At 26.5% G+C, this 15,360-nt stretch overlaps 1 protein-coding gene across 1 annotated transcript; it reads left to right on the top strand.

Moving 5' to 3' along the window:
- The first annotated feature begins 5,409 nt into the window (after positions 1-5,409).
- Positions 5,410-6,195, top strand: LOC136081344 (uncharacterized). The gene has a single exon (XM_065798656.1). It carries the CDS (start codon positions 5,410-5,412, stop codon positions 6,193-6,195), a length of 786 nt encoding a protein of 261 aa, XP_065654728.1.
- Positions 6,196-15,360: the final 9,165 nt, after the last annotated feature.

The raw sequence follows: 15,360 nt of genomic DNA, 5'->3' as shown, positions 1-15,360 counted from the left end.
TGGATGTTGTCGATTTATCATGGAACGTAAAAAGAAATAAACGAAATAATAGTAAGTTGTTACCTGAAAGTATAAGAGGAATTATTGTTGGAAAGTCAGGTTGAGGAAAAACTACTTTATTATTAAATTTACTTTTAAGACCTGGTTGGTTAGATTATAATAACTTACAAGTTTTTGGAAAATCTCTATTTCAGCCTGAATACAAAATATTAAAAAGATCTTTTGAAGAAAAATTACCAAAAGAAGTTATTCTTAATTTGTTTAAGTATCAGGACAAAATAGAAAATCCTGAAGAAGTTATTGAAGAAGTTTCAAAAACGTTTAATGAGAAAAATAGTAAAGTTGATACGGAGTGTAAATTTTTTGAGACAGCAGATGATGTACCAGATCCTGAAGATCTCGATGCTAGTAATAATAGTTTAATGACATTTGATGATTTGCAACTGACAAAGCAAAATAAATGTGAGAAGTATTATATAAGAGAGAGGCATAGTAATGTAGATTGTTTCTATCTTGCACAAAATTATTTTATGTTGCCTAGACAGACTATAAGAGAAAATGCAAATTTTATTTGTTTATTTCCACAAAATTCAAAGAATTTAAATCATATTTATAAAGATCATGTATCGAGTGATATGTCAGAGGATGAGTTTAAAAAGTTATGTAGAACTGCATGGAAGAAAAAGCATGGATTTGTTGTAATAGATTTATCTTCTGAAAAAGATGATGGAAAGTATAGAAGTGGATTTGATAATTTTTATATTACATCTGACTATTTTAAAGATCCTTAAGATCTATAAAAAATTCTTTGATTTTTTAAAGATTCTTCATAAATAAATTTTTTAATATATAAAAAATGCCTTGCATATATGTAAACGGAGACAGTAGTGAAATAGTAACTAAATTTAGTTATAGTATTGAACTGGATAAAAATAAACAATATGAAATGGCTCTAGTTGGTTTAGAGACATAGTATAGTTTTCCAAATATTAATTTATCAAATAACAATTTTAGATTCAGTCCTGATAATGGGGTGACTTGGTTTGATGTTCTACTTCCAGTAGAAGCATATGAGATTGATGATATAAATAAGTATATTGAATTATTTTTAATTAAAAACGGTGATCAGGAGTTCCAGCTATAACAATTGGAGCTAATAACAATACATTACGTTCAACTTTAGGTTTTAGTTATCGAATATATATAACAGGTTATTATGAATCTGAAAGTATTGTAAAAATATTAAAAGTGAATACTATACACGTTACATCTAGTATAGTAGAAGATTCATATGTTGATGGAAAAACACAAAAAATTATATATTCATTTTTTCCAGATGTATAAAATTGTTCAAGAACCGATTAATTTAATATATCAACGTGTATTGTTAGATTCAATTTCAACATTAGTAAATACAATAGTTGATCAAGATGGAAATCAAATTAATTTAAGAGGTGATAAAAATTTCTATTAGATTTCACATTTATGTGAAATCTAAATTTTTTTTCTCTTATAAGAGAAAAAAAATAATCTTATAATAAAATGACAAATTATACTAATGTTAAAATACATCTTTCTGAAGGACAATTGAAAAAAATTGAAAAAGCAATCAGTGAAAAGACTGGAGTTAGTATTGAATTATCACATTCAGATTTTAATGGAGAACATGCATTAGCTGTAACAAATACAAACAAAAAGATGAATAAAATTTCAAAAGCATATGAAGATGGTAAAGAAGTAGTGCTAAAATTTTAGCAGCAATGCTAAAATAAAGAACGGAGGATTTCTAGGAGCACTTTTACCTTTTTTAGGATCAGCTGGAAGTTTTTTAGCATCAAAAGTAATACCGTCTCTAGCAACAGGACTTCTTACAGGTGTAGGAGCTGCAACTGGGAACAATCTGATTAATAAAATTGCTGGAAATGGTATTGGTAAAAAAAGATTTTATAAAGTTAAAAATGGAGAAGGAATTAAGTTCACTAAAATGGGAGGCGGATTATTTATGAGTCCATGGAAAAGTGGAGGATCATTAGGAGATGGACTATACTTAAGTGCTGGAAATGGTTATGTGAGAACTGGAGCAGGTCTATTATTAGGGCCTAATTCACCATTTGCTAATATACCTGTTTTGAATTTGATTTTGTAAAAAAAGAATTTAAAAAATCAAAGATTTTTTATGAATCTAAAAAAAATCTTGATATATAAAAATGGTATATCATCCTCTGATACATAAATTTATAAATAAAAGACAAAGAGCTTTTTGGTATGAGAGGCCACTTCCGGCCACTTCAGTTGTATTATTAATACTCCTAATTATGGATTAGTAGATACTAGTTTGCTTTGTACTGTTATAAAAGACCCAAAATTTTATTTTGTATTTAATGATACTTTTGATAATAAGCAGGAATTAATAGTTGATAGGTCTAAATATAAAATATTTGCACAGGAAGATATTAAATTAGCATTTAAGTCACATAAAGTTATATCTTTCCAAATAGGTGTAAAAATTGATGATCCTAGTTTTGTATTAATTTCTTTTGAAAATAGTCTAAAATTAAAAATGCTAAGTTTAGATAACATTATTGTATCAGAATCAGTTGATGATATTGTTGTGATTATTAAAAACAATAATTCAAATGAAGATATAACAATTAAAAAAGGTGATGTATTATGCTATGTTAATTTAGTAAAATAAATAGTTTTTATTTGCTTTATAAAATGGAGTATTTAAATAATTCAAGTATAAATAAATTATATCCGACTTTACCAAATGAATATACTGAAATACAGCAGATAGATCCTATTGCTTATCGTCTGAATAAGATTAGTGAAATTCAAAAAGAAATAGAAATTGAGAGAGAAAAGAGATTAACATTAAGTAAAAAGTACCATAAGGCAATAAAAGTAATTTCTGCTGTTGATGTAGTGTTAATTGGAAGTACAATGACACTAGGAGCTGTTGGAATTGGTTTTTTAGCCACAATAGTAGCAACTCCAATAGCTATATCATGTGAAGTTGCAGCATTAGCGATTGGAGCTCTTTCATTGAAAGGAGGTCAAGTGAATAAAAAATTAAATTTAAAAGCAGAAAAGCATTAAAATACTTGCTAGTTCAAAATTGAATACGATAAGCGATTATATTTCTAAAGCTTTAGTAGATGGGAAAATAGATGATAAAGAATTTGAGCTGATACTCAGCAAATTTGAAAAGTTTAAAGTTATGCGTGTAGATTAGGACAAAAAATAAAAAAGATATTGATGAACAAACTAAGATATCATTAATTAATCAAGGAAGAGAAGAAGCGATTAATTTACTTCAAATGAGATTTAGTAAATCCGAAGGATCAATGCGAAGTAAATCTGAAGGATCAAAAAAATGAAAAATAAAATAACTATATGTATAGGTTAATATATTTATTATTTATTAATAAATATGTTTTATCCGTTCTTTTTAGAATGTAGTAAACGTGAAAGAGATTTGAATAAAAAAAAATATTTGGAACTTCTTGGATTTGGAAAAGGAGGTTTTATTGTTGATTCAGGAAGTCACTCTATATTTATCACTGATTATGGAAACTTTCAGATACCATCAACTTATAGTGATGATGAGAGAAATAAACTTTATAAACTTATCTGGAATGAAGATAGTGATTTTTATAAAGTAGAAAGTGAAATTAAAGATCATAATAAACAATGGAGTAATGTTAAAAAGAATTATAAATTGAGAATGATAGATAAATATGTACTTCAATTAGAGTGTGACTTTAAAGAAAAAAAATTAATAAAAAGTATTTTATCAATTGCAGTACTAACAGGATTATTAGAATCAGATGACGTCACTTATAAAGACTATGAAATTAAAAATATAATTAATATTGAAAAATATAAATAAAAACATAACATAAAATTCTATGTTGTGTTATATTTTTTTTTTTTTCAATATTAAAAATTACTGATCCTGAAAAGAGAAATCAAGCTATTGAAGAATAAGAAGCTTTGAAAAAAATAGTACAACAAAATGCTTTTAATGAAAAGATTGGTGAATCTAATTTTAATCAAGACTTGACAAAGTTGTATAGTCCACTCATGAGAGTCAATCTGGTATAAGTAAAGGGATATCAACGTTGAAAGATCAATTAGCACTTACTTTTCCAAATACTGAGATACTCCGTATGGATCAAAAGGATCTACTCCGTATGGATCAAAAGGATCCTTATGCATCTAAGATTGAGTTTGATAGTTCAAAGTTATTAAAGTTAAGCAAAATTGCAACGGATTATCTTAGATTATATACATCAAGCAAAAAGTCTACAGATACAGTATTTGGAATACATTCTAAAGATGGAGAGTTATACATTGGTAAAAAGCCAATAACTATTGATGAAAATAATATAAATATTGATGGAAAAGAATATATTGGTACAATAGGTCTGTGGGAATTGATAACAAAATTTAATCCAAATAAAGAAGTATATAATAATGAAGATATTAAAAACTATAGAGATATATTACTACAAACAGATGCAATTACTTCTAGTAATCCAAACAAACCAATGTCGTCAAGAAGTGAAAAATACAATGAATTAATATCTCCAATTTGGAAGGATATGAAGGGAGCAAGGAGAAAACTCGAGTATGAGAGAAAAGGAAGTGGAGTTAAGGATAAGAGAGGAATTAAAACTGTAATTCAAACTGTAATTCTTCCAAACGATCCTAATGTATTAGTTGAAATGTTAGGATTGCGAATAGCTGCTTGGGAGGCTGGTAATAATTCATCAAGAAATGAAACTGTAGCAAATAGCGATGAATTACTAAGGCAGGGTATATTAAATAGTGAAGAATATAAAGCAATACAAAATATTCTAGCAGTATGAATAAAAAAAAATTGTGTATATAAAAATGATCATCATTAAAAATAAGAGATATATTAAAAAGCATGTTATTGGAGGAAGTGGACTTTTCGATACTCTAAGAGAGATGTTTAGACGAGCAGCAGCATCAAATATAACTAAAGTATCATCAGCAATGGTTAAAAAGCTTGCAGCTACTGATTAAGGAAAAAGTGCATCAACTGCTGCTAAATCAGCAGGAAAAGAACTATCATTATCAGCAATAAAAACTGCTAAAAATACTGCAATAGAAAAAGAAAAAAAATTAATTGATAAAGTATCTAAATCAAATCTTGATAAAAAAAGTGAAGAGCTATTATCAAACTTGATTAGATCTGGAACACAAAGTAATGAAGCAAATCTTAGTAATTTATCATATGGATTTTCAATAAAACCAAAGAAATCAATTCGAAGTGAAAATGCTATTAAAATTGAAGAATTAGTTAAAAAAGAGAATGGGCTCAGATTATTTTAACAATTCATTATCAGATAAAAATTTTTTTTTTATTTTATATAAAAAATGACAACTTCTGAAGAATTTAATTATGATGAGCCAATGAAAGATGTAGGAATTGAAAGATGTCAATATTATGCCGATAATCCGATAATTGGTACAAATCTAAATAGCGGAGACATAAGAATTACAATTGATCAAACTGATTTATATACACTACCATCTAAAGCTTATATTTTAGTTGAAGGAGCACTTCTTAAAAATGATGGGACAGCTTATGTTAATACAGATGTAATATCTTTAATAAATAATGGTATCATGTATCTATTCGATAGGATATCATATAAATTATCATCTACAGATGTAGAGACAATTGATAATCCAGGTGTAGCTACAATAATGCTTGGATTGTTAAAATATTCTAACAACTTTCAAGTTTCAAAGGGATTAAATCAATTATGGTATAAAGATTTCTCAACAACAGCATCGCTAACAGATAACGTTGGATTTGCAATTAGGCAAGGAGTAATAATACAAAAACCAACTACAAAGGGAGCATTTTCATTTCGTATACCTTTAAACCACATTTTTGGTTTCTGCGATGATTATGACAAATCTGTTTTTGGATTTATACAAACATTAACTCTTACTAGAGGAAGTGACAATAATGCCATATTTAGAGCTAATAATGTAGGTGCTGGTAAAGTTGTTCTTGATAAAGTAGCATTATACATTCCACAGTTAGATCCATCATTTGAACAAGAATCTAAACTTCTCAGTATGATATCATCAAAAGTAACTATCCAATCAGCTTACAGAGGGCGTCGTCTTAATAGTATGGCAGTACCATAAACTACATCATTTAATTGACAACTTAGTCCAAAGGCATCTTCTGAAAGACCTAGATATGTCATTGTTAGATTTCAAACAAATAAGTTATTAGATCAAACAACAAATCCTTCATTATTCGATCATTGCGACTTGCAAAATATGTAAGTTGTTGTTAGTAATATAAAATTATCCTGAACTTAACTATAATCTATCATTTCCAAATATGAAGTATTCATTAGCTTATGGTACTGCATCTGATTTTAGTGAAAAATTTTATGGAACTAGTGACTTGATTACAAATGGAAACATTCTATATACTGAATAAAGAGATTTATTTCCAATTATGGTTTTTGATGTTAGTAATCAAAGAGAAAGATTAGATTCATCAATAGTAAATATATCAATTAATGCAACATTTAATACTGCAGTACCAGCAAATACTATGGCATATGCTCTTGTAATATCAGATAAATTATTAAACTTTCAATCAGATGGAAACAGGCTTACTCAAATTCATTAATTTCATATAAAAATGAATTAAAAATTTTTTCTCTTTACATAATAAAAATGTATTATACTAGAAAAGATTTACAAAATCTATTGAGAGAAAATAATATAACAAAAACATCAGACAATTATATAACATTATTAATGCTAGCTATAGATAATAAGTTGATAGATAAAGATAAAATAATGTCAAAAGTAGTAGAATCAACTGATGAAAAAAGTCCTGTTGGTCGTCCTAGAATTCATGAAGTAAAAGGAGAAAATGTAGATAAAAGACCTGTTGGTCGTCCTAGAATACATGAGATAAAAGAAAAGAAAAAAGAAATAGATCCAAAATATGAAAGATTGAGATCAATTAAGAAAAAGCCAGTCACTATTAAATTAACAAAAGTAGATACAGGGGAAGAAATAGAATACAAATCATTATATAGAGCTATGAAAGAAACTCAAAATGGATATGAATATTTTGAATCGCGTGATGGAAAGGTTGATAATGGATATAAGATTGAAGTATTCAATTCTGAAAAGTTAAAAAAAATGTAAAAAAATTCTACATTGTAAAAATATTTTTTCTTAAATTAAATTAAATAAATATTTTATATCTAAAAATAATGGCATTTATAACAATTGAATCATTTGATATTAAAAATTTATTTGTAAAAGATATTTTCAAAGCTGATAAGCCAGTTCCATATCAAAAATTACAACTTGCATATAAATATCCAACAGGTGCTGGTCCTGTTCTCATTAAAACATTACCTTCTTTTTCCTATGGTGTGTGTGAAAATAGAGATTTTAAAAATGATAAACTTAATGGTTATTCAATGTGATTTATATGTGATAAAGAAAAATCTGATGAACAAGAAAAGTTTATTGCAATGATTGAATCTATTGAAAAGTTTGTAGATATCAATTTGAAGTATATAAAAATAAGATAAAAAAATCTAAAGTTAATCTTACTAATTTAAAAATTTTAAGATATAATGCAGATAAACCTCCAATCATATATGGAAAGTTATTTACAAGTAATAAAGATTTAGAAGTAACTACAGTTTTTCGTCGGAGAAAAACTAAAAGTGAAGTAAATCCTTCGGATCAATGCAAAGTAAATCCGAAGGATACAGTAAAATCACTTGTTATAGCTTCACCTTATGGTTATATCAAACAAAGATGTGAAGCTATTGGATGCTTAAAGATTAAAGGTATTTTTATTGGTTCAATCATAGAGTCAATACAAGTTAAACTTCAAGAAGTAGTTATTGTTAAAATGATTTTTAATTTTACTAGTATAATGAACGATTTAGATTTAGGAAGTGAATCAGATGATGAGTTGTAAAATATTTAATAATCTAAGGATTTAAAAATATATAAAAATGGGAGATAAAGCTATGGAATTTTATAGAATGTATAAGCCTACGTCATGCAGTTTGTATTGGAAAAGAGAAGAAATAAATAATAATTTAAAAGATTTAAAAAAATCTTGCTATATAAAAAATGGAAAACATAATTCTTATGGATGCAAAAGACCTACTTCGCATGGGTCTGAAAGACCTACTTGACGAACCGATTCCATACATATCATCAGAAATATTAACTCCTGAACCTTTTGTATATAGAATAACAACTATTCAAAATGAGAGACAACTTGAAAAACTGCGAACAGTAGAATATTACTGTAGAGTTAGAGGATGGGGGTGTGTATAATATTTAAATGAAATTTATCATGTGAAATATTTTAACAAGAAAAAAAATTTTGAAAAATGATATAAATAAATTTTTTATAATAAAAAATATCTTTCATATATAAAATGGAAAACGATATGAATAGCAAAAATGTAAAAGAATTAAAAAAAATCGCTAAAGAGCGAAAAATTAAATATTATTATAGTATGCGAAAAAGTGATCTTATTAATGCATTATCTCAGAGACCAGTTAATGAACCGAGACATTCGCATGTGACTATATTATATATATGTGAATATACTTGATGAACCAATTCCATTATCAGTTCAAGCACCTATTTTAGTTCCTGGACTATTTTCAAAGTTGACAACAGCTGCAAAAAATGTATCGTCTTATATCGTCAACAGCTATAATGATGTCTTAAAGTGGGTTAAACCATATATTCCAAATCCAATTAAGAAGAAAGTAGAAGATACAGGATCTGATATTAAAAGAAAAATAGAATCAATAAAATCTATAGTTTCTAATACAGTATACAAAAAACAAATAGAATTTAAATTATCACAATCAGCAATTAAAAATGTGACAAAACAATTTACATTTAAAGGTGTAGATGGATATGATGCAGAATCTTTCATTAAAGATGCTAAGAAAAATGCAATTAAAATACTAAATAAAAATAGAGGATCAAAAGTGAATATAGTTATCACTTGTGAAATGGAGAAGACGAGTATTATAACAGGAGAAACTATAACTGCAGATGTGCCGTTTACAACTAAGAGTTTAAGAGTATTAGAATCTACAAATTTAGATGAGTTTTATGAAGAAGCAAAATCTAAAATTTTAGAAAACTTATCATCATTTCAACAGCTAAGATCAAATTGGAGATTTGTTTCTATTATAAAGATGGATATTAATTTTATTGAGTATAATCTTATTAAAGCTAAATCATATATTCCACTTGATAAAAATTTAGCAACTAAAAAAGCAATAACTAATATAATGAATGAAGATAATCAATGTTTTAAGTGGTGTATTGCAAGAGCATTAAATCCAACAGCTAAAAATTCTGAAAGAGTAGATAAAGATCTTAAAGATCAAGCTGAAAATATAAACTGGGATAAAATAGATTTTCCAGTATTTCAAAAGATAATGATCGCAAACATTTAGTAGATTTATTATTAATTTCAGATGGAGAAAAAAGTCATTACTGCTTAATAAAAAGTTTAAGTAGATTACTTTCATCACAAAAATCAAAAAGAACAAATGCTAAACATTATTTAGAAATTGCTTTATTGGATATAACTCTGAAGAATCATTATCTAAACACAAATTATATTGTAATACACATGATTCAGTGCGCATTGAACTTCCTAATCCAGGTTCAACAATGCAATTTATTCATCATAATAGGTCGATGAGAGTACCATTTGTTGTGTATGCAGACTTTGAAAGTTTTATTAAACCCATTAATACTTGTACACCAAATCCGTATGAATCTTATACTAAACAGTATCAAAAGCATACACCTAGTTCGTTCTGCTACTACATTAATCGTTTTGATGAAAGTTTTTATCAAAGCAGTCCAGTCATATTTACTGCAAGTAGTGAAACAGATGATGTTGCACAAATTTTTGTTGATAGTTTACAAGAAGATATTAAGAAAATTTGTGATATGATTAAGTTTCCAAAAAAGTTGATATTTACGAATAAAAATAAATATGATTTTGATGAAGCAACTGAATGTCACATTTGTGAAGAATATTTAGGAGAAGATCGACTGCGTGATCACTGCCATATTAATGGAAAATATAGAGGAGCTGCTCATAATAGTTGTAACTTTAAATATAAAATTCCAAAATTCTTTCCAGTTCTATTTCACAATTTATCTGGCTATGATTCTCACTTGTTTATAAAGAAATTATCTGAAGGGAAATTGAGCTGTATCCCAAACAACAAAGAAAAATATATTAGCTTTTCTAGAGAAATTAAAGTTTGAGAGTTTACTAATAATGAGGGGGAGAATATTGAAATTAAGCGTGAAATTCGTTTCTTAGATAGTTATAGATTTATGCCTTCTAGTTTAGATGCTTTATCAAAAAATTTATTAAAAGAACAATGTAAAAATATTGGAAAATTGTATTCTGGGAAACAATTAGATTTACTACTAAGAAAAGGTATTTACCCTTATGATTGGGTAGGTTCTTTTGATAAATTTAATGAAACCCAATTACCTCCAAAAGTGTTGTTCTTTTCTAAATTGAATGATGAAGGCATTAGCGAATTTTGAAAAAGACTTTTTCAAATTGATGAATAATTCAGTATTTGGAAAAACAATGGAGAACATTGAGAACAGAGTCGATGTTAGATTAATAACTAACAGAGATGAAGCTGTTAAATTAGCATCGAGACCAAACTACGAAAGTAGAACAATATTTGATGAAAATTTAATAGCTATACATATGAAAATAACAAAATTAATGTACAACAAACCAATTTACTTAGGAATGTGCATTTTAGAATTAAGCAAAACTCTAATGTATGAATTTCATTGTGATTACATAAAGAAAAAATATGCTGATCGAGCAAAATTATTCACAGATACTGATTCATTAGCATATGAAATAAAAACAGAAGATTTCTACGATGATATTTAAAATGATATTGAAAGTAAATTGGATACAAGTGAATTTGATCCAAAACATCCATCAATAAATAATGGATTTAAAATTGATCGAAATAAAAAAGTAATTGGAATGTTCAAAGATGAAGCAGGTGGAGCACAAATTGAAGAATTTATCGGACTCAGATCCAAGTTGTATTCATACAAAATTCATAGAAAAGAAAATTAAAAAATGTAAAGGAATAAAAAAGAATGTTGTTAAAAAGTATATAACACATGAAGATTATAAACATTGTTTATTAAATAAAGTAGATCAAGTTAGGAAAATAAATGTAATAAGATCCCATTCACATGAAGTATATACTGAAGAAATAAATAAAATTGCATTAAATGCAGACGATAATAAAAGAGTTATTTTAGAAGATGGAATTCACACTTTAGCATACGGACATTATAAATTAAGACGATAGGCATTAAGACGATAGGCATTAAAGAAACACCACCTCCCTTCACCCAAAGTCATACTATACAAGATACAAAAAATGACATAAATATTTTTTATTTATTTAAAATGATAATAAATAAAAAACAAAAAGTAATATTAAAAACTTTGTTATTAGACGATCATAAATTAAAATTAATAAAGATATATACAAATAATATTAAAATAATTAATCAAAAAATAATAAAAGCTGTAAAACAATATTACAAATACTACGGTGAAGAATGTATTAATAATGTTGATATTTCAATCTATATCATACAAAACACTGATAAATATGATCCATTTATAAACTTGTATAATATTATAGAAGTGTACATATAAATTTACAAAAAAATTTAAAAAAAAAAAAATGATATAAATAATTTTCTTGCGTATATAAAATGGAAAATAGAGAATTATAATTAAAAACTCTTTTACTTAGTAAAAATGAAATAATTATATTTGCTAATAGAGCTGATAAAGATTTAATAAACAAAGATATAAAAGATATAGTAAAAGACGCTTACTGTAATAATGATAACGTAAACTTAGAAATCCATTACATCAGAAACATTGATAAATATGACTTTTCATATTATGATGATATTATAATATATAAATCTTACATATATAAAATGCCTGTCGATATATTCAGAAGAACTTTAAACTCAAATACACAATCAATAGTAAACGGATTAACAATATCTCAAGCTAATAACACATTTATTAGAAGAGATGGACTAAATAATATGACTGATAAACTTGATATGAATGGTAATACAATAGAAAATGTGCCAGCTCCTATACATCCAAATGATGTTGCTACAAAAGATTATGTTGACCATGTAGTACCTACTTCTCACATTTTAAAAAAAGTACCAGATTCAAGTTTAACATGTCTTGGATCGAAAAATCAATCTCTCCCATCAAGTACAGGTGATAAGGGAACAGATGCATATATTATATCATTTAATAATAACAGTGGTATCCTAAGAAAACTATGGCTAGCATTATATAAATCTATTACTACTGGACCACCTGTAGCAGGTAAAGTATTTCTTAAAATATACGCAGATGGCGAACTTCGCATAGGAAATTTAGCTTATACTACAACTAATACTGGAATGGATATTAATGGTCTAGCCTGTGATTTTTTGTGTTCTCCACTTGGTGGCCCATTTGCAAGGATGTAATATGCATACTTCTACTCAATTTGGAGGATAGTTTACATTTGATATGCCATTTAAACAAACTTTAAAAATTGAACTTTATAACGCTACTGGAGTAGATCTTAAATATTGGATACAACCTTTTGTAGCTAGAAATCTATCTTCACCACCTTACATCGCAGATCTTACTTTACGATCTGATGTATTTAGATATACTTACACATCTTATGGTAGTGAATATATATTGATAGATACTGCAGGAAAGGGTAATGGGGTTTATTTAAAATATATTAGAATGCATATTATTGGTATGTCTGGAAATTGGTGGGAATCAAGAGTACGAATGTACGATGGTAGCGCTCCTCCTAAACATGCTAACAATACTATAACACCTTGGACTCCATACAACTATGGTAATTATTCATTATCTAGTGGATATGTAGATGCAAATAATCAGTGGTACTACAGCATCATCAATTGATTCAGCAACTACTATCTCATTTTACAGAAATTTTAAAGATTCTATGCCTAGTGTTGGTCAAGGAAGAAGATTGGTAGTCAAATTAAACTCTGGTGATGAACAAGTTGGACAATCTGGAAGTTTTCATGTCATTGGTTTAGCTTACTATTACAGTTAAAATCGATCATAAAAGTTGTGGTCAATTTTATATCTTAAAATATATATAAAATTGTGGCTGGATAAATGGTCGAAAATGAAATCGGCCAGAAAAAAAACAAAAACCACTAAAAAAAGCCAGAACATACATTTCTCTACTACTGGTACATTCTTAGAGGAAACAACACATTTATATACCACATATTTTGATAAATAACTTCCACTCATTGGACAATTGTTTTTTTGCTTACAATTACAATTTTCTGTAGTTTTTTCATTTAGGATTTCTTTTTTGTTTAACAAAGCATTATTATGACCTTTTATAATTCTTTCCATATTTTTATGCGACTGTAGCTAACTCTAATTGTATTTCGATTAAAAATTTTATGTAATTTATTAGAGGGCAGGAAATGCTTATCGACCAATTTTAAAAACATTTTTCCTATGTTAGTGGAAACATTTTTGCTATATTGGGGGGTTGAACCAAATTACATTTCTAGTTCTATTTCGTTTTTTTGTATTCTTTTCTTCAGGGTCAAATTTAAGTTCAAAATTTTCAAAACTACTTTTTTTTAGGGCATCTTCAAATATTCGTTTAGAGGAATTGAATACATTTTCATTAGAGGAGTTTTGGTTTAGTCTGTTATTAATTGAAATCGGGATTTATTTTAGAATTTGGGGTGGATGATTTGAGTTAATATTAATATACAATAATTCATCGTTTGGTTTTTTGAAAGGCTTATATGAATTTTCAAAGAGGTTAAATGTAACATCAAGAGAGTTTACAATTTTTAAATTTATGTTTATTTCGATTTGAAAGCCAATATTTTTAAAAAATTTTTAAATAACTTTTCTAATTTTATCGAGCTGTGGATCTTCTATGCATTACTATTAAACCATCGTCGCGATAAAGGCCTAAATCTTTTATATTGATTATTTTACTTAACAAATCTATAATACATAGTCCAACAAATTCACAAATTTCTGCTCCGTCATAACTGCCCATTGTTGCATCAAAGCAGTCGTATGTGTTTTTCTTTTTCCAAGTTTCCTTATTAAAATTTAGTAAGGTTTTTCTGAAATGTTTTATTATACGGATTGTGTCATCAGGAACAACTGTGTGGCTTTTTGCAAATTCAATTGTCTTATCTAAAATATCTGCAGTTATTGAGGGGTAAAAATTATTAATGTCAAATTGAATAAATGTACATTCATTTTTATTTTCGATTATGGAGAACCAATTTATAACATCAGTGGTATTCTTCCACTGTTGTAAATTTAATTTATTTCAAAGAATATAATTAATTTTGTCCAATTTAATTTTGCTTACATGTCCAATCTCACTTTTTGAGGGAACCAATAATCTACAAGGAAGTTTGTTTTTATTATAACATCTAACTTTAATACTGTTTGAAATTCGTTTATTATAGGGCGAAACTTTATTATTTTAATTAAATGCAATTGGTCATTTTCAAAATTTTCCAAACCAGATATAAAAGGTGTAAATTTTCCAAATCAGGTATAAAATTCTCCTAAAAAACTATAAAAATAAATGAGTTCCAATAATATTTACATTAAATACCCTTTTTTTTTTTAATTTTTAAGATAGATAAAAAATTTTTTTTTACAAAAAGCCTAAGCAATCATTTCTAAATAATTCTTTTTATCATAGTGTTAGCAAATCCCACAAATGTGTGAAAATTTACAGTAGTTAAGACATTTGCGACTTCCTGTAATTTAATTTTTTGGTATAAATCAAAGTTTTATTAATTTGATTATTCATTTCCGATGAATCTTTGTTGATGAAACACAGTGTAAAATGAAAAAAATTTTTGTTAAGTGATTTTCTACTAATATATATATATATATATATATATATATATATATATATATATATATATATATATATATATATATATATATATATATATATATATATATATATATATATATATATATATATATATATATATATATATATATAACATGAGATTACCTAATATATATGAATTAAATGAATTCAATATTTTATGTTTTGTATATATGTTGAAAAACAATTTAGTTCTCAACGTTTTTAAAGATATCTTTACTTTAAAACCTGTCA

The sequence above is a fragment of the Hydra vulgaris genome, chromosome 06 (genome assembly GCF_038396675.1).
Source record: "Hydra vulgaris chromosome 06, alternate assembly HydraT2T_AEP".
NCBI lineage: Eukaryota > Metazoa > Cnidaria > Hydrozoa > Anthoathecata > Hydridae > Hydra > Hydra vulgaris.
Note: the sequence above shows the minus strand (reverse complement) of the source record. Positions and strands in the feature narration are given on the sequence as shown.